The sequence below is a fragment of the Ctenocephalides felis genome, unplaced genomic scaffold, assembly GCF_003426905.1.
Source record: "Ctenocephalides felis isolate EL2017-DRISC unplaced genomic scaffold, ASM342690v1 CF-g0.4_SCAFFOLD_01886, whole genome shotgun sequence".
In the NCBI taxonomy this organism is placed as follows: Eukaryota; Metazoa; Arthropoda; class Insecta; order Siphonaptera; family Pulicidae; genus Ctenocephalides; species Ctenocephalides felis.
Window position 1 is genome coordinate 38,540,297 of NW_020538040.1, and position 21,810 is coordinate 38,562,106.

At 28.0% G+C, this 21,810-nt stretch overlaps 1 protein-coding gene across 1 annotated transcript; it reads right to left on the bottom strand.

The window, feature by feature from the left end:
- Positions 1–94: 94 nt before the first annotated feature.
- LOC113374938 (arylsulfatase B-like) lies at positions 95–15,141 on the bottom strand. Its single transcript, XM_026614897.1, has 5 exons — positions 14,941–15,141; positions 9,087–9,207; positions 882–1,041; positions 182–405; positions 95–133 (listed from the first exon to the last, which is right to left on the bottom strand). The coding sequence occupies exons 2-5, from the start codon at positions 9,183–9,185 to the stop codon at positions 95–97; spliced, it is 522 nt and encodes a 173-aa protein (XP_026470682.1). The 5' UTR covers positions 9,186–9,207; positions 14,941–15,141.
- Between the last annotated feature and the right edge of the window lie 6,669 nt (positions 15,142–21,810).

Sequence of the window (21,810 nt, forward strand, 5' to 3'; positions counted from 1 at the left end):
TATATCTGTTGCATTGAACCAAAGCTAAAAAGGCATTGACCTGCAAGTTGAAAGATGCTCAATATTTTCATAGTTTTCCTTATACGCCTTTGCGTTATTTATAATCCGAGTTGCGACTTGCTTTAATTTTCATCTTAAACAAATATAGTTTTTAATATTATGAATATTTATCAATACTCACTAATCCTTCATGGATGTAGTCATAATAACTAGTAAACCCAGTCCAATGCCCCAAGTGCGAGTCAAATCCTCTGTGAGTTGGTGTGGCATTAAGGGAAGAATATCCTAAATGCCATTTTCCAACCAGCCTGGTCACATATCCTAAATCTTTCAAATGGCCAGGTAATATTTTACCTGCAGGCAGCGTCCTGGTATCGCCTATCGACAGTGGGTAACCTTGTAATCCTATAAGTAGAAATATATATATATATATATATATATATATATATATATATATATATAACCAGAATATAATAATCTGATGTAGCATTAACTTGAAAAAATAACACGCCCGATTATTAGACTCTGTCAGTACATATGGAAATAATAAATTCGAAATTGGAAGATTCAAAAAATTGAAAACTGTGCCAAATTGAAAATGTCAAGTAAGAAGGTAAAATAATTATTTCTCACGCTTTAGCTGAAATAAATTAGTAATTTAATAAATATCAAATATTTCAGTAATGCAGGAATTCTCGATGAAGGCTAAAATGATATCACTTCTGCCAGAGTCAGCCTCCTAGAACACGGGATGCTCTAGCCACTTACGCACATAACTTTTAATAATATTAATTGAATGGTGCAACAAATCAGTCATATGTGAACTATTTTTCAAAAATTAGTCTGAAACACAGAAATATATAAAATCATATAGCTATTACCTGTATATATGGGATATTTTCCTGTCATCAATGCAGCCCTTGAAGGAGTGCACGTTGGCTGCACATAATGCTGATTAAGAATCATTCCATTGTAGGCTAGAGCGTCAATGTTTGGCGTTAATATTTGGTTTGAGCCGTGAAAGCTCACATCATTCCATCCCTGGAAAATATTTAGTAAAATTGTAATACATACTTTTTATTTTTATTAAAAGTTAGTAGAAAATCATTTAATATGTCGTTTTGTCTGGTGCGTTCAGTAACGCTACTGGGCGGCAGGCTGGCCGGTACAGCAGCGCTCCTGCGTAAAACACTCTCGTAGCAGAAGTGTTACTATATCATAGATATTTTGCGCTTCTCTTTACGAGAAGCTTTAAAAAAATTAGGCTCATTATTCCCACTAGCAAACAGATAAAATAATAACTAGTCCCATGTAAATTCACTTGCATTATGTTTTTGCCTTAAATTGTTTTTTTTATACAAATGTAAAAGTTATTTTGACATCATAATTTCTATAATGAATATTATAACAGATAATTTATTGAAGGAACTAGTTATGTATTCATCTGTCGCTGTCGAGGACCAGGACAAGTGATAAGTGAAGAAAGTCTCTGAAATACAACTCTTTCGAGCTGTACTATAAAGCAGGAGTAAGCAAAAAAAGACATTTCCTTAATAATCAATACAATAACATAGGATTTGTGGTTTTTCTTATTATATTATCATATAATTTTATTTCGGTTTAACTTAGGCGCCGCCATCAAAAATATAAAAAAATACTTTCCATTTGCAATATAGATTTATTTAATAATGTAATTATTATTGCTCTATTATGATTTTCTTTTCATGCACCCACATGCCATCTATTAACGTTTAACTTAAGTTGTTGTTCGCTCATGGATAGCAATTGATACTTAACTTCATTTTTAACGTTCTAAGCTATATTTTAAATAAATTGTAGAAAGTGCAAAAAAAAACAAAAAACAAAATGTTGTTTATATGTTATGTTTAATGTGGTCATATAAGCATAACTCGGAGAAATTAATGTATGTGTATGCATACTTGATGGTCGGATTCAATTTAATTTTTCTGGCATGTTCTTTAGTACTAATATCAAATTATATCAGATAGTATTTGAATTTATTTAATAATTTTTAATCATATATACTACTTCCAACGCCCCAGCTGTTTGTCAGCCAGATCAAAATTCAAGTTTAAAAACATATATTTTATTGTATAATATAAATATTATATAATTATAAAAGGACATCAGGTAGATTGGTACATGAGTTGTTTACTTTTGGGTAAGGGTATTATAATTTACATGTTATATAACCACATTTATATATAATATAGATAAAATAGTATGTTATTATACATGTGACAAAGAAAGTGTGGCATTTTCTTAAACAAAATGCACAACAATATTTGAAACAAAGTGAATAAAGTACTTAGTAATTATGTTAAAAAAAACAAATGTAATGTTATTATGAGTGTGTTCAAATTTTAATTATGAGTAGATCAGGATATAGTTTGCCATATCAATCTAAGTCGCTAAATCTCAATTTCGATTGATTAAGTCAATTATTATCGGGAAGTTAATGCAACTTGCCTTGTGCTAAAATGCCACTTACCTAGGTGTCATGTTTAGTTTTTGCACTTATTTCTCTGCATTTCGAACCATTTGAATTAATTATTCAAAATGCCGTAGAAAAATTAAAACATACATACACTCCTTTTACCAAAATTTGTTTTCAATATTATTTTATTTTCAAATTTTATATCTTCGTTCTTGAAAACAATATCTATCAAAGAATAAAAAAGTATCAAAACATTAATTTTTTTTTAACTTCAAGTTGAGTAACAAAAATGTCAAAGATTAAACAAATATAAGGACGTCACTGATGTTCTTCAAATTTTTTTATAGATTATTTTTTTAGAATAAACCCTAATAAAAATATTTATTAGTATGCATTTCTAAATTATTTAACGTCAATGATTAATACAATTTTTTTGAAAAATCTTACAATTTGCTGTACACTTTCTACGCAAATACGAACTATAACATTCACTAATATTTCATTTTACCAATTACTCTAATATAATAGTTTTTAATAATGATAGTATGGTTTGGGAATTATTTAAATTAATTAATCTGTTGATATAGAGAATGTAATTTAAATGAAATTTAGATAAAATTAATCGGTCATTTAAAAATTTCAGAAATATTTTGACTACATACTAATTAAAGTGATAAAAACAATCTCTATTCAATTTTAATTATCAAAAATCTAAATACGTAACCGCGATGAAAATCGCATAACAATTAAATTTTTCTGACGACATTCGCATTTAATCATGGAATCAATCTTTTAAATTTCATAAACTCGTATTAGAGTAATGAATTAAAAGAATTTTGATGACGCTTTGACGATTAATGATTAAAGTATTTTAAGTCAATAATAGCTGTAGAAAATGGTAATGATTCAATAAAAGAATTACAAAAGGAAAAACACATTCATAAAATCGTAACATTTTTTAATACAATACAAAGTCCATATATAAATATTTCTGTATTGCATAAACGATGGATTAATATGCATTAATATATTTAGATTTTGTATCTTTTTATAAGCCTGGATTATATTTTGCAACGTAAGTGAGTATGTTGTTTGCTATATTTTTTATTACTCAATGTTTGTAAAATATTAAACAAAAGTGTAATTTATTAGAAACAGAAAATATTATAAAAATAAAGCAGAAGAAACTTTACAGAACTTTTACATAGACCATAGTCAGAATCATTTTATACTAATTTGATATAATTTACAACTTGTACTTCTAGAGATAGCAAAAGAATCGAAAATTGTAATTTATCCTAACATTTCAGGAAATTCTGATAATGATATTCATAAAATTAGGATATGTAGTATGAATGCATGTTTTCGAATTTTCTTTAGAAATTGATAAGGTTTGCTTTTAACTTAACTATCTTAAAGTTCCGTACCGCCCTTCAAAATATTTGTAACTTATGAACAATTGAGTAAAATATTGACAAAGAGAAGGAATAAAATTTCACTCATGACTATAGATGTATTAGATGTATTAGATAATAATTTTTACGTGAGTTAGATTTTTGTATTGTCATTCAAATCTCTTCAATTGGATCTAAAATTTATTTTTGTCACAAAAATTCAATGTTCAATTTATTACCTTTACAAATACGTCAACTATGCAATCATAAATTCCACAACGTTTTGATTAATTTACTAAAAGCCAACAATTTTTATGACATTTCTGAATATATTAATTTTGACTTCAAGAAATACAGTGGTACCATCCCCTTCATATTATAAATATCTATTGTTACTAATTATATGTGATATCTTACAAATACTGTAATTTTTGGCTATATTATAGCCAGTATTACTTAGCTGTGGAATATTTTTCTTCGTCTCTGATACTGCTCTTTTTTTTTTCAGAAAAGCTTCTAAACTTTTTAATAATTTCTGCAAATTAATGGATAAACAAGACCTCAACTTTTGAAGATGCTCTAAACAAAGACGTAATATCAAGTTTCATAAAATCAAGACACAAAATTAAATTAGTTTAGCACTCCTTTATTTGTATTTTATATTTGGTTGTTTTGTTATTTAATTGTAAATTTGTATATCTAATACATCTAATACCTCTAATACATCCAATACATCTAATTCTTATTTTTTAAAACCTATCTAACCAGTACCAAAATATTGAAAAACTATGTCAATTTAATGCAATCATACCATTTTTTTCTCGAAAAGCATGAAAAATATTATTTATGAAATGATGACAATTAGACTAAAGGTAAAGCTTTCTTATTTTAGACCAAATTAATTTTTAAATTCATTGCAATACTTAAAAATTGTATGAACTTCATTGCTTTGAAGATACTGCAGCAGATTTCAGATTCTGAGTTTAAAATTCCTAACTAATTTAATTCTAAATAACTAGTGAATATTTTTTATATTTATTTACCATAAATCGAAAATTTTAATAATTTCCAAAATTATTTTTTTAGACAATTTAAAACACCTGACTGCACAACACCACATAGCATTTTATTAGTATTTAGTACCATTTTGTATGCGAAGCGCTACGTTACATAGCTCCTTCGTAACGTTGTTCTAGTTTGCAACACAATCCGTTCCTTAATTTGCATCTTTGGCCATGGTTTATCTATTTACTGGTATTACCTTTTTAAAAGCTATATGATCTATTTCTCTCTATTTGACTCTACATTACAAAACACATATTACACACTATAATATAAAACTCATTTGTACCCCGATCAATGTAGCCGTATATTTCATCAAAACGTCTCGAAATTAAGCTAATTTTTTTTTTTAATTCTCGAAGGATAAATTTGTTTTCGCAAAAAATCTGATTTGCTAATTTTATGTCCTCTCGGCGTTTTAAATCATTCTGGACCGAATGAGACCAAATTTGAAAGAAGTATGTGTGTTTGTATATATATGTGAGCCAATTTTTGACTTTTTATCGGCTTTTCCTAAAAACGGCTGAACCAATTTTATTTCATCTTCATTTCAGTTTATAATCTTAAATAGATTTTAAAAATTCAAAAACTGTTCGAAAGACATTGGTTGAAAATCGCGTTGATCGACATTATACATTTTATTTGTATTAATTATAGTTTACGTGCATGTATGAAAAGAATTACTCAGAAACATGTTAATTTTAATAAAAATGAGTAAAGAATAAATTATCTGAACTATTACTGTCATTTTTCTGTCGTTACTACCTGCCCTGGTACTACTAGCCCCAAACATGTTGTATGTTGTAATTAGGCACTTTTTCTAGAAAATGATTAATTATGAAATAATAAACAACAGCTGTGGAATTATTCATACTTGAATAGGTAGCGGAATAGTTACAGCAATCATCAATCTTTATTTCGTAGAAATATATAATCAGTGGATCTCAATATCGATTTAAGAAGAAACTGTTACAACTGAAATGATACTTTTTTAATGGACCGACAATAAAATATCTTTCAAAACATTTCTAGCTTCTACTAATAGGGGGAACATATGTTAAAATAAACATATTACATATTTATTCCTTTGGACCCTATGCCAAAATCAGTTTATGTTTTTTCGATATTTCAAGTCATGAATCGTTTTGGTTAAAAAAGTATGTGTTTGCACGTGCATATGAACTAAAATATTAATACATATTAACTTTCACTGTCGTTTCATTAAAAAGAGCTGCTAGCATTTCAAATTTAAAAACCATTTGATAGTCCTATATTATAATATTATGATATGGATTAGCAATGGTTAGTTTTGCGAGCCAATCGTCCCAGTCATTTCCTTAGAATTAGCAGAAAAATCCAACATTTTTTGTCTAGTTTGTAACAAAAAAATTCGAACCAATTATAAAAATCGAAAAATATCAGACTGAAATCGTACCCATCGGATCGTCCCTTTGAAATTAATGTTTGAATATTTTTTAAGGATTTTGACGAAGTGGGCAAATCTCAATCCTTATTGATGATGCAACTCGCCAAACATATAAAAATATAACAATTAGGAATCGTTTGGGCCAGATTTGTGCGCATCAGTTGAATTATAAAATTATAAAATAAAATAAAAAGCCAACATATGATAACGTTTCGAATTAAGTAGTTTCGTAATAGTTAGCTTTACGCATTTTAGTTTATTTTGCAACATATACGCACATCCTGGTACATAACTGTTACTTTTATGGCAACGAAGACAATTGTTATTAGCATTTTCATAATCCCCAAGATTTCAATAATAATAATAGGAAATAACAAATGTGTGAATGAATGAATAATGGGTTGCTTGCTAAACACAGTTTCCCACATTAGTTGCTATCGATTGATGAGATCTCAACGGGCGTGAAAAATGTCAAGGCGTAATTACTTGGATGCAACCAAGGACCTATAACAATCGGCGATTTCAATTTTTTTATATAAAACATCCTAAGTTAATATTTGGCAAATTTGAAGCTATTTGAAATCGCTTTTTCAAATAAAATAAAAAAGAGTTTATATGACTATTAAGGTAAATAAATTATTTGACCGCACACATGGACGTATTTAATCTACTATAAAGTGTCTTCTTAAGGTGGTATTCTAGTATAGAGCGATGAATTTTAGGTCATTTTTAAAGTATCGTAAAAGAAAGCAATGAATGTTTTTACTATCCATTTTTTACCACTTGTTTATTCATATTATTAAAATACAGTACAAAAATTTAAAAAAAAAGTTGAAAATTGAAACTGGCAGCTGATGAAGTGGGGGGTCTCAAAAAATCGGCACCTCAGTCTTAACATGATTTCAGCCCTCCTAGTCATTCGAAATAAAAGAAATAAAAAGATTATTCATCTACAATGATGTCGCAATCGCTCGAACTAGCGATGAGTAGAAATTTTTTTTTACAAATTGGCGACTGTTTGAAAAAAAAGTGTTTTTTACTGTTTTTTGAATTTCTCGAATTTTTTAAAAATAGTAAAAATAGGAATTTGGAGATAATCCTAGTTCGGGCTATAGATAGGTCTACAAATAAGACTATCTGAACATTTCAAGTGAATTGGTCGACTAAAACTCGAGAAATCGTGTCAACAGTACTGAAAAAGTCTGTTCTGAGAAAAACGCATTTAAAGTTTTGCGTGAAGTTTTTTGCTGTCAAAGTTATAAAATGATATGTTATACTTCTTTCATTTAAACTTCAATTCTTGCTTCATGCATCGGACCTTCTTCTACTCCTAAAAAACTATTTTCTGCATTTCTCTCTTCAAATCGAGCAGTTCAGCCTCCTTTGAAGCGTTGGATGTACGTATTTCAGATCGTTCAATCCGGGCATTGTCGCGTCTGACAGCAAATGAATGAGTTTCTGGCCCAATTCGCATTACCATAAGGGTCATTTTTAAAATCGGAAAGAAACCTTCATTATGCAAACAGCAATAAATGTTGCTTTTCAAATACCCGAGATCGGGAATAAATATGTTTTGGCGCAAAATCTAAATCAACGAGTTTAGAGATTCAATATTGTTCTGAGTTTCTGAACCTATACATCGAATTAATAATTCATCTGACGATATACTGTCTTAAATTGGTCTAATGACTTCCTAATGCCTTTTGTCCGATTAGACCCTGCCAAACCAGTTTGGAGAGCGAGTCAGTAAAATGCCTATATCTCCGAAAATAATTCAAATTGTCAAAAACCTTCTCGTACCCATATTCTTAGATAGTTAAACTTTGAAAATATGAAATAAAAAAGTCGATTTTTCTGAATTTCTACACTAGAATACTCCCTTAAGAATAGTCTAAATATTTTTTTCTCGTTTAAGTACTTATTACATTTATTTTTGTATATAATTTTGCATTGTTGTAATAAGTAATTTACTAATAGTTATTAATAGTTTTCTCTAAAATTGCAAGAAAAACAAAACTATAAAATTCATTGCCATCTTGCCGCTGTTTTTTAATAGCAGCAGAGCTAGAGACTTGCAAAAAATTTGAATTGTGAACCGCATTGCTTTTAAAGAGTCAAAAAAAATTCTTTGATCTACTTTTTTTTTAATAATTACTGTTTCTTGTAAATATATAGTTCACTTTGTAATTTTGCTGAAACATAAACATTAGTAGTTAATTTAGATAATTTAGCTCAGTCATAACGATGATTTGTTTTCAAAAATGTGCGTTGGGTATGGTTGCAACATTTGGTTGTGGGTTTTATCCTTTTCGGGTGAAGATGGTTAAAATTCAAATTATCATTTAATTCATTTATTTCCTAGCTAATAGGTAAATTAACAAAATTATGGCTGATCAAGAAAGGTAGCACAACCGTACGCAGTCTCCCCTACAATATCTACTTAAGTTTATCAAAAAAAATTTGTTTTCGTTTATCGTTTCATTATTTTCATATGCATATTTATTTGTATATGCATACAAATATCAATTAATAATTTTATCTAATTGAGCAATGTTTCAAGAAACATTTCTTTTCTTCGCCTGAATCTTATGGTCACTTATCTCTACTAATTCTGAGCGTTATATTATCAATGTCAAGGATGCATGATTCGATAAGATGGAATTATTGATGGAACTTTGAAGATCATTGTAAAGTTCAAGCAATTTGATAAGATAATAATTACATTAAATGTTTTGGGTAAACTTACCAAGTCATCGGCCATGATGTAAACAATATGAGGTCTGTCCACAAACTGCGAAGTTACTGATAGTATTAAAGCTAATGTGCTGAGTAGTAGCGCAACCATTTTTATAGTTTATTGACTAGATCTGCAAAAAAAATCTAATTAAAAATATAATAAAAGCGAAAATATATTTCTAATGGTATTAGTAAGTATTTCAAACTATTAGTAGAATATTACCACCAGCTAATATTTTTTACTGATTTATCTCTATTTGATTGAAAATCTCCTATCATAGTATCTCTTATCAAGTAATCTGGTGTATGTAAGGTGTATGTACGCAATGTAATAATTATAATTATATGCTGTCAATCTCCATTTTATTACCATATTATCTATTTACATACCTTATGTTTTAATTTTATTACAACAAAGTATTTTATTAATTGCGTTTAATTCTATTTGTTAAATGCAAATGATGAAATAGATTATTTTATATGTGAGGCATCAACGATTTTGTCTTTTGTACAAAAAAAATATTTCAAAACATATGAAAATTAACCGAATAATTTTTGTTTTGTTTATTTATTAGTATCTTAGTAGAAAAAATTTAACAAAGCATCTATTTCTCATTTTTCATTTCTTCATAGATCAGACTTGGGGATTTTTGATTTCATATTTTGAATATCGGCAATTTAGTTTAGAAAAATAATCATAGTTAACATTTTGAAACAGATATATACTGAATTTTGCTACAAATAATCGACAATGAAATTATTTAATTTTTTAGATCAATTCAAATTTATGGAAAATGTTCAAAGTATCAAAGCACTTTATATATACAAACTTTGATAGAAAAACACTTTGCGTAATAATATTAGTAAATTTATTCTGTACTTTTTATATTTATCGCATATTACATGGTTAGTATTATTGATTTTATAACACTTCTTTACAAATGATATTATTTTCATGATTATTGTGTTTAGTAGGTGTGTAGTCTCTAAGTCATTTAGTTGTTTGATATATCAATTAAAAAAAAGAGTGCGCGTAAGGTTCACACGCGGTTGAAGTTCATTTGCTACTGTACAAGATGGCATTTAAGTTAAAATAAATACCACATATGACAACTTCGAATAATGTTTATTATTAGTAATATGGTAACACTCTTGATGCATACATTTATTAGTATCAACCATTATACACATTTATATAATGATAAATTATAAATTATATATTTATAATATCATTAAAAATATGTATAATATTTAAAAACAATAATGTAATTAAAGTCATACTTCAAATATGACATGATCGGTTTGTCATTGTAATTAGCATTTAGAAATGAACCTTCATTAGAGAAATGAAGTAATTGCTGATTAATAAACTCTATAATATTCGTTCACACAGTGGATTATGTTAAACAACGCTTAAACAAATATTGTTTTCGCAACTTCACTCATCATGTAATTGTGTTTGAAGAACTTCATGTAATTAAAATTAACATACATTCATTGACTGCTTGTATTTTGTTTACTATTTTGCTGGCGCTATAATCTCATTCTTAGAACAGCTGTAATATCTGTCTTGCCTAAAAATATTTTTCATTTTAATAACTTCAAAGATTTATAGAAACTACGAATAATATAGCAATAAACTTACGTTTAGTACACGGCACGAATTTTTAATTTGTTTTATTATTTTCAAAGAACAGGGTAAAATATTCTTCTGATTCTGGCATTTTTCATTAATTCAAGATTTGTACTACGATGTAACTTTAAAATGTTTATGTCTATGCCGATTTCCTTGTTAATATCGGTACGCATACAGCGTTGATGCCGGCTTACAACGACAGATCTCTGTTCACATACACGACGCCTAATCACAAACGATCCGTATAGAAATGATATCATCGAGAGCAAATGACGAATCATTGGCACTCGACTCGGCCGTATCGCATTTCCGTTGTATTTGTACGGATTAATACCCTAGTCGCGCCTAAAGAAGTTTTACTTAAAAAAAGATTATTGCTAATTCCATTAATTCACTTACAGCAAATTAACTTTAATATTTAAAATAAGTTTAAGTAGCATTTTGAATTAAAGCAACTTGCATGAATGTGTGAATGAACGGGATAAGGAATTTTCGCCAAAAATCCTTAACCAATTTTGAAAGTTCAAAATCTGTTCAAAAGATATCAATTGGTAATTGTGCTGACTAGTTTTGGATGAAGTAATCCAAATCTTTGTAATTAGTTCTTGAATAACGGTTTTTATGTAATTTCGTGTCATAATAGAGATTATGGTCTCAACAAACATTTCTACTAAAATATTATTTAATTATAAAACATTCACTGTGTTAATAATTTTTGGGTACTTTGTACTGACTGGTATTAACCTTTGCACTAACATAAAATATACGTTTAGAATACGAATAAAATGTGTAAAAAAATAAATGTAATTGATAAAATTATAAGTAATTATAAATAACATAATCAATAAAAGTTTGTTTGAAAGATCTCAATTTGAAATTGCACTAATCACATTATAGTAGAAGTTAAAATTCTATTTTGGAATAAAGCAGTTGACATTTTATCGCCAGAATTTAAAAAGTTGCTAAATCTCAATACTTATTGAGTGAGATTATCTATGAGGAAATTCATGAAAATATCTTAGAAGCAAAATGGAACTTTAACTATTACTATTTAATTTTTAATTTTAAATTAAACTATTAAATTATATTATTAGTGAAGCATAAATCATATCCTAAATTGATTAAAAGCGCCAGTTTAATTTAATATTAAGATGATATTTATCTTTTAGTACACTTCTACTAAGAAGGACACCTCAGACCTATATTTTTTTGAACCTTTGTATTAAATGTGGTAAAATTCAAACTTTTAAAATATTGTTTTAATAATAAATATTAATTAAACTTTAGAAAAATAGGCTAAATAAAGATACGTAATTATAACGATGTACTTCCAATATTGTAAGTCACACACATAGGGTAGAATGGGGCTAGTTGAGCATAGGGGCAAGTTGAGCAATCGAAATATCTCTAAAACTATTCACCGTCTGTTTAGGCATTATATGGCGGAAAGATAGAGGTTTGGGAGAAATAAACATCCCGCGATCGCTAGTGGCCGCTGGACAAATCAGTGAGGCTCACGGGCGTTTTGTTTATTTTGAGACCAAAAAGTAAAAAAGTCATTCATCACGAGTTTTCGTCTAGTTTAGTTAAATGTTATTTATTTTTAACCAGGTAAATTTTATTCTTCCATATAATTATAGTACTTTTAATATGCACAGAGATTCTGGCTATAATTCTCACGGTTCTTTTATAAACTCACTTTTATTTCTGAAATTCCGAGTTGGGGCTAGTTGAGCATAGGGGCAAGTTGAGCAATCGAAATATCTCTAAAACTATTCACCGTCTGTTTAGGCATTATATGGCGGAAAGATAGAGGTTTGGGAGAAATAAACATCCCGCGATCGCTAGTGGCCGCTGGACAAATGAGTGAGGCTCACGGGCGTTTTGTTTATTTTGAGACCAAAAAGTAAAAAAGTCATTCATCACGAGTTTTCGTCTAGTTTAGTTAAATGTTATTTATTTTTAACCAGGTAAATTTTATTCTTCCATATAATTATAGTACTTTTAATATGCACAGAGATTCTGGCTATAATTCTCACGGTTCTTTTATAAACTCACTTTTATTTCTGAAATTCCGAGTTGGGGTTAGTTGAGCATAGTTGCTAAACTTGTTCTGTCACTAAGACAATTACCATTAACTTCCAGAAATTGATTATTATTTTTAAGATTTAAGCTGAGTCTTAGAGTAGTAATGTAAAGAAATAATGATTTTAAACAAAAATACTGAATATAATGGTAAAATAATTCCTAAGCTACGATATTGTTCTGTTGATTCTACTTTTCGTTAATTATTCAAAGCAAATTACTATAAGTTTTGTTTTCTCTGTCAATAAAGACTATAAATATAGAACTGGTTATTAAAAACTTATTTTATTTCATTACTAATCGACATTGAACCTATGATTTTATTATACTTTCTTAGTGCTCAACTTGCCTCACCTATGGGGTAGATTGAGCATACTTGACTTTTTGCATTTAAACAGCTGTAGCTTTTAGAGTTTACTTATTACCAAAAAATAGTATTAACACTTTTGTTACGCGATAAACAACAAATCCATTAAGTCATATAGCAATTTATTGAGACTTTTCATTGAGGTGCTACATCCGTTTAAGTAAAAATTTGCTCAACTAGCCCCGCTCTACCCTATACGATATATATGCAGGTTTTCCCAAAACTCCCAGGCAAAATTTAGAAGAAAAAATGAAGTGCAACTTAGAGTTTTGCTAAAAAGTGTGATTAATATTTATTAATTTGTAAACGTGAACAACATATCTCAAACATATGAATTTATAATTTTCAAAATTTGTCGATTTTGAAGGGCCTCCCATTAAAAAAAATAATAAAAAGAACACGCTATAAAATAAAGTTCAATAACAACAGAATAGTTGAATATGAAGCGTATTTTGAGATAATAAAGTTTTTTTCCAAAAAAATTAAATCGCTTTTAATTAAGTTCAATAACAACAGAATAGTTGAATATGAAGCGTATTTTGAGATAATAAAGTTTTTTCCCAAAAAAAATTAAATCGCTTTTAAACCACTTGTTATGTAGTAGCAATATATATATATATATATATATATATGCTATACTAGCTGACCCAGCAAACGTTGTTTTGTCATAAAAAATATTTCTGGTGTAAAATTGACTAACTGATTGCAAAAGTGGTATATAAGTAAAAAGAGCTGTTTACAAAAAAATATATAAATAGTTTACCCACTGCCACATATAAATATTCCCGGGTCATATTAATAGTCATTGATAGTCCAAAAATGCTCTTTATCCAAACCATTTTAAATTGATTCAAATATTTAAAAAAAATTATGTGTAATCAACCCTTGACAAAAATAAACAGTTTTTTAAGTGCAAAGAACTTTTTCTTTTGAAGTTATAAAAAATTTTAAACAAAATTGGTCCCAAAATTTGAAAAAAATGTTAGGGGTGAAGAACGCTTGGTAAAAACAAAGTAGTTTGAAGTAAAATAAAGAAATTTGACCACAAATAAAAAAGTATTAGGGTTGGACAAGCTTTAATAAAGTTTTTATGAAGTAAAATTGAAGCCTTTTTTAAGCTTAAAACTCTGAACTAAAATTATGGTAAACATTTTTAATGACTGAATGCGGTATAAAAAATGAACAAAGTACTAAAATGGCCATATAAAATAGGGGGTTGGTGCTTAAAAAGTAAAAATTAGGGTTATATGTATTTTTTAATTTAACATTATAAAAAAATAAAAACAGAAAAATTCGTTCAAAAATTTAAAAATAAAATTGAAGGGTAAACGAACCCTTAACACTTACCGAACTGATTCTCAGCCCTACTGAACACAAATATAAAATTTGGAAAATTGGTTAAGCCGTTTCGGAGGAGTCCGGAAACGAACTTTGTGACACGGAAATTTTATAAATGATATATATATATATATATATATATATATAATATATATATATATATATATATATATATATTTAATTGAATTCTATAATTTTCTGTCAGATAATTCTATATATTTTACCATACATTTTTTATTACCGTTTTATGACAAATTTCTAAAATGCGTTATCTAATCCACGATTAAATAAATCAAATGATAATATATCAAAATTTCTCTCCAATCAAAATTAAGTTGTATCATAACAATGTTATCTTTACTCTCAACCATATCTAGTAATGATATCAATCAATTCATTGACAAAAAAAATCTGCTAAGATTTCAAGCAGCAACTTACCTGCTTTTATCTGAGCACTTTATATACGAATATGAACACACAAATTCACTGTCAACTACACTAAGTACATAACTATAGAATTTATCACAAACGTTCACTTGAAATGCACGTTATATTATAACAATATTCGATTGTTTTTCATTCAGAAGAAGCACCAAACATAATTATTTGTCATTTGACAAGTCACGCCGTGCATGGACCCGTTTTAGTCTCCCACTCGGCTAGAAAAGCATTAATCGGCATACTGTACTACAGAGTCAAGATTCAATACTAATGGTACAGAACTATTGAATGTTGTTTTTATACATGCATTGACATTCCCTGGCATTGACTAAGTGAATATTTCGCATGGGAATCAGCCATCTCTCTATACTTATTGCTAAAAAATATTTATTTATTTATTTCACTATTTAATTGCTTGGTATGAAATCTAATATATGTAGTCTATGAGTTCAATAAGCTTCAACCTGCTTGACAAAAATGATGTCTATTGGTACCTTGGTCTTGTGGTTCCAGTCGCACATTGAGACAAATTTCTGGAATTTTCCGTACCGTGATTAAATATTCGAGGTATAAAAATAATCAATATTCAATAATTGAGGTGTATGGCATCATGCCTTAAAGCAAATTGAAAAAATTAGATTTTTGAAAACTTTGAAATTTAAAAAAAATGACTTTTTTGAAAAAAAAAATTTTTTTTATTTTAAATTTTTTTGAAAATTTTGAACTTCTTTTCAAAGCATTCACGCTGCATTACCTGGTAAAGACAAAATATCGAAGCGCGTAAGCACCGTGCCTAACGGATAAACATTGATACGGATCCCATAGGAATGTAAACAAAATTTATACTTATTGTTAAAATCTCTATCAAATATCTGTTAATTTTATGTGCATATGTCTAATGATCATTTTTTACCGCCAAATTACTTTTTTTTTACTTTTTTCATTTGATCTCCGAAACTGATATACCTGCCTTTCCTTAATTTTGTCAGTTCTTCATTTCATCAATTCAAATAAAATGTTTTTTGAATAATTACAATTGGACGCTTTATAAACTGAATTATTATTTTTGGCATTTTTTGCGCCGTATCTCCGAAGTGGCTGAACCTGCCTTTGCCAAAAACTTATCAGAACATATCCCTGCAAATATGTCGATGAAAATTTGATCTGAAATAACTGGAAAAACATATGAAAGAATATAGTAAACAAAAATATTCCTTCAGAATGGAAAGCAACAAATTATTTGATAATTAATAAATTAGCAGCACAGAAAAATGCGAAACATGCATGAAGTAGAAAAATGCCTTATATTATTTAACTGAATGTGGTAAAAAAAATTATATGGGATTTGATAAAAAATAAACTGAAAATTCTGAAAACTGAAGATAAATTTATTAAAATAGATATACACAATACGTGTAATAAGGAAAAATTTGGCTGCTATCTGGGATATTATATAATTTATATCATGGCATTGAAGAAATAACACACATTGAGAGAAATTTAAGAGAAAAAAAATTTTTAAGAATAGTTTTTTTTTTTTTAAATATTTTTTAACAGCAATCAGAATCTTACGTCCTATGAGCTGTTGGGCTGAAACTTCTCCTTACTTCGTGTTTCTAGATGGTAACCCAATGGTTAATCCATCTATATTTGATGATTTTTGTTATTAGAATTAATCTAATAGGGCTGACTTTTTATTGGTGCAACAATGCCGAGCAACGGCTATTTTTACTTGGAAACATATTGCTATCTATATTTTCAAGTGAAAATCGTTGTCACTAAGAATAGTTATAAAAATCCACTTATGTATAAAATATTGTAAAATGAAATGTAAATATTTATTTATGTAAAATAAAAACTAAACAAACACACACGCACACACACACAAATAAATACATCAATTAGTTTCTAAGTTATGCCAAAATGTTCGGAAATCTTTGAAACGTAAAGATATGCAAAATATTTCATTTTCGATTTTTTGCGATTACTATAATTTACCCTACAGGAAGTTAAGAAATTGATTCTAGATATATATATGCACTATATTTACATATTCAAGTCAAAGCGAACAACTATTATGCTTTAAGCATTTCCTTAAGTGTCAAATACAAGAGTTTGATATTGCAATTTTATAATTATTATGTATTTTGCGATAAATTATTCCATAGTACTAGCAAAAAAGGTTTAATCACATATTCAGAATCATATAAATTAATAACTACTAACATTTGTTGCAACATAGTCATTCAGTTAAACAACTTTATCAATTGATAATTACCGTTTTATTGCTTTCTGAAAACAGAGATTTGTTGTCACATTTTTTATAACATATCATAAATTATACTCGTTTTATGATTTCACATATATTAGTTTTTTTGTTGGTAAAATAACTGTTTATAAACGAATAACATATGTCAGTCTATTGTACTTTGAAAATAAATTTTGTGTCTATTAAATACTAGGTTTAGATTTAAACATATGAATTAATGTCATAAACAATGTATTAAATATTATAGGTTTTTTTAAATGAGCTAGCTGCCGAATTAAACATTAAAACTTTATTTATAAATGTAATATTGTAACAGATTTACCTATAAACCAAGAATCAAGATCAAATAATATTTTTAGTATTAAGTTTAAAATTCATTATACGATTATGTTGTTTCATAATGGAATAGTCGCAAATATTAAAAAAAATGAATAAAATAATAATATAAATAATAATTTTATGTTGTAATTTTGTAAAGGGGCATTGATCAAGTTTTTCGTCTATGCACTAATAAACCTATTTCTTCTAAGCATGTATAAAATAAATTCATATTATGAAATAACGTTATAATAACTATTAAAAAAATTAAATATTACTAAAATTAAATAATCTAATACTTATTAACTTCCCGTAGGGCAAGTTATAGTAATCGCAAAAAAATCGAAAATGAAAATATTTATATATCTTTACGTTTCAGAGGTTTCTGAACATTTTGGCATACCTTAGAAAAAATGGATGTATGTGTGTGTGTGTGTGTGTGTGTGTGTATGTATGTATGTATGTATGTATGTATGTATGTATGTGTGTGTATGTATGTGCGGATACAAATTTTCGTCGACGATTTCGGGAACACGGATTAACCGATTTGAATAATTCAAAAAACATTCGATTCGTATTGATAAGGAGACGTGCTGATTAGTTTTTGGCAAAGGCAGGTCCAGCCGTTCCAAAGATACGGGGCAAAAAGTGCCAAAAACGGTACCTCCGTTTTTAAGAGAACGGAGCGTCCGATTTGAATAATTCAAAAAACATTTTACTTGTATTGACAAGATGTAGAATTGATCAAATTTTCATGAAGGCAGGTCTAGCGGTTTCGGAGATCTAATGAAAAAAGTAAAAAAAAATGCCATTCGGCGGTTAAAAATGATCATTAGACATATGCACATCAAATTGTCAGATATTTTATAGAGATTTCAACAATAAGTATATTTTTTTTTTACATTTCTGTGGGTTCCGTACCAATGTTTACGCGTTAGACGGCGGCGCGGCACTAGCGAGCTTTGACATTTCGTCTCTATGCAGTTCAAGCAGTGCAGTGCAAGTGAAAAAAAGTTCAGAATTTTCAAAATATGTCAAAATGAAGAAAACATTTTTTTTCAAAATTTTTTTTTGTTTTCAAAAAAAAAAATTTTTCTCAAAAAAAAATTTTTCTTCAAATAAATTTTTTTTTTTTTCAAAAAAAAGTATTTTTTTGTCAAATTTATAGTTTCTCAAAAATCTATTTTTTTCGAAGTAAAATTTTTTCAAAAATGTTAATCGGTTTTTAAAAAAATAATAATTTTTGTACGGGAAGTTCCAGCAATTTGCCTTAAGGCACGATGCCCTAATTGCCTTAAGACAGAATTCCACTTACAGCTAGTCTTACTTTTAAACAGTCATATAAAAGAAGATTTGCTACTTATATTTAATGCAATATTGGAAATTACTATATTGTAAGTGCAAAAAACGTTCTATACTATTATCAATAATCACCATAATAGATTCTGTCTATGTCTGTTGTATTATAGAAATCCTACGAAGTTAGATCTATAAAATTGCATCAAATATATATTATTTATCCAAAAATAAAATCCATTGTTATTTGATACCCAACATCAGCGAAATGCAGCTACGACCTAGCTATATTATAGCCATCATTTAAAAATGTTTAGACAAGCTATATCTGTTTTATAAATAGAATATTATCTAAAATTCAAGTAAATTTTCCAAAATTATAAAGAATATTTCATCATCTAAAGAACAAATCAGCAACAGAAGAACAAAACTTCTAGAATTCATATCATACTTATGAATTTAAAATATAATATAGAGGTCATACTATAGCTGTTTTACATTAATTATATCTTGTAATTTTGTAATGTAATATTTGTATATTTTTTATTATGTTATAATTTCACTAATATAAGGACTACTATTATCATCACGAAAAATAATTTTACTATTTTCACTCTAATTACTAAATTGTAACTAGTGGGGCCTGGCATCGTGCCTTTAGACAAATTGCTGGTACTTCCCGTTCAAAAAATTAAAACTTTTGAAAACACTTTAAAATTATTTAAAAACTTTGAAAAAAAATAGATATTTGGCGGTTGATCTGTGTACCCAAAATCGTCAAAGAAAAATTGTATCCGCGCATACATACACACACATCCATTTTTCTAAGGTATGTCAAAATGTTCAAAAACCTTTGAAACGTAAAGATATATCAAAAATTTTTATTTTCGATTTTTTGCGATTAATATAACTTACCATATTGGAAGTTCAAAATAGAAGAATTGAATATGGAAGTGCTTGTAATACATATTTGAAAAAAAACTGTGATTTTTATGTTCAAATATGTTAACGTCAAAGTTGATACAATTTGTGTTACAATGACGATTACTACTATTTATAAATATGATAAATTATTACACATTAGCTGAACGCATATAGGCTGCATTTTTATGCACTTCTTCTTGTTTCTTGTCTTCAGAACATTTTTTTTTGCTTTCCATTTTTAGTATGACAGGCATAAAGTTGCCGAATACTATTATGTGTCCTAATTCTACGGAATCATTCTATTTGGTGGCAGCCGAAATGAGATCACATCTCCGTAATGTATAAATACCTGTTTGTAAATTTGCACGTAAACGTATTTATGCATATTAAATAAGTGTTTATAATTTCCTGACCGTATCCGTGTCTGACAGAACCAGATAAGATGTGCCATTGTGATGTTGCTTTGCTACTTGTCTTATTTCTAATTCCACCTTGACACTTATCGTTTTACTTACTGCTCATCATATATTGTTGTTATGCCTATAAAATGAAAATCATTTTATAATAATATACATTATTGAGCTGTCGTGGCATATCGGAAAGCATCCGAGACGTAATTGTTTTTTTTCTTCCCGAAAGATTGGTTAGTTTTTGCCAGAAAATCCGACTATATATAATAGTAGCACTATTATCTTTTTTTGTCCTAACTAAATCGGAGTATGTGTTTGTGTATGTTTTTTCCATTACACAATAATGTTTACAACTATCTTAAGAGGACAACAAGTAAAATTTTAGTAAATTGTATATTATCTATTGACAGTGATTTTGACTATAACCATGATTTAATGAACAATGAACTTCTTGGACCGATTCTGCCATCAATAGATCAATATTATAGGAATGCTATGTCATGTAGAACTTTCCATACTAAATCGTTCTAAATATTGTCAAGAGCCATGTGGTTGCTGTGCAGTCAGGCGTTTTTCTCAGGTTGTCAAATAGAAAACCTAATCTAGAAACCGCACAAATGTCAAAAAACTATCTTATATAGCAGAGTTTTTCTGACCCAGCTTCATAACATATAAGAGACGTTGCAGTTTATCTATAGAACGCATGAATTCACAGCAAATACATGACATTTTCACGGTATTTATTATAACTCAATAGCATCATGATCCATGGCGGTTCATCTATTTATTATGGCTGGCAGTGTTCTCTAGTAAGCGAGTTTGGGTGATCTTCAAGCGGCTTTTGTACTTGTCTGAATGAGTTCGTTTTTTGTTTGCTACGCTATCAGCTATCAACTGATTTAGAACATACTTTGAAGTATTCAACATTAATTTTAATAATTTATTTTTACATATTATATGTTAAGATCAATTGGAATCTGGCCGTGATAGTTTATGCCCAATGTTCAAATTGACCCTTTCATTTGCGTGTCAAGTTTTATTCGTTTGATGTTTAATGTGTTTAGTGGGTATGTGATTCAAAATTTATCGTTTGGTCGACGTTGGAATTGGAAAACGAGTGGAATTTGTTGTAAAAAAATTATTGACAATTTCATACAACTTCGTATAATGATAGAGAAATGTTCAAATTCTATCGTTATAATTTTTAAATCTACTAAAACTCAATTCTTATTGAGAGAAAGAAAATCTTTGTATTATGATAGAGTCTGAACTAACACCCTGTAACAATATATTTATTTATTTATTTATTCATAAGCAAGCCGTAATCAATAATAATAAATATTATTTCAGACTCTTGTCAAGTCTTATAAAAAGTGGTTTAATTATAAAAAATCATTAAAGCTTGTAATGAGAAATCATGTTAATATTTTGCTAAAATTAATGAATTCTTATTGACTATGTTGGTTATTTTACATATTTGTTTTTCAGCTTGCTTTAAGAAAAAATGCCACTTACACTTAGTTTCATAATTAGCATTATGGTAATACAATTATACAAACGTGATCAATCTTTGACTTTTTTCATTTTGATTTGAACAACGGTCAGAAATTAAGGGTTTAGGAGCAGTTGTGAATGTGATGACTACTCACA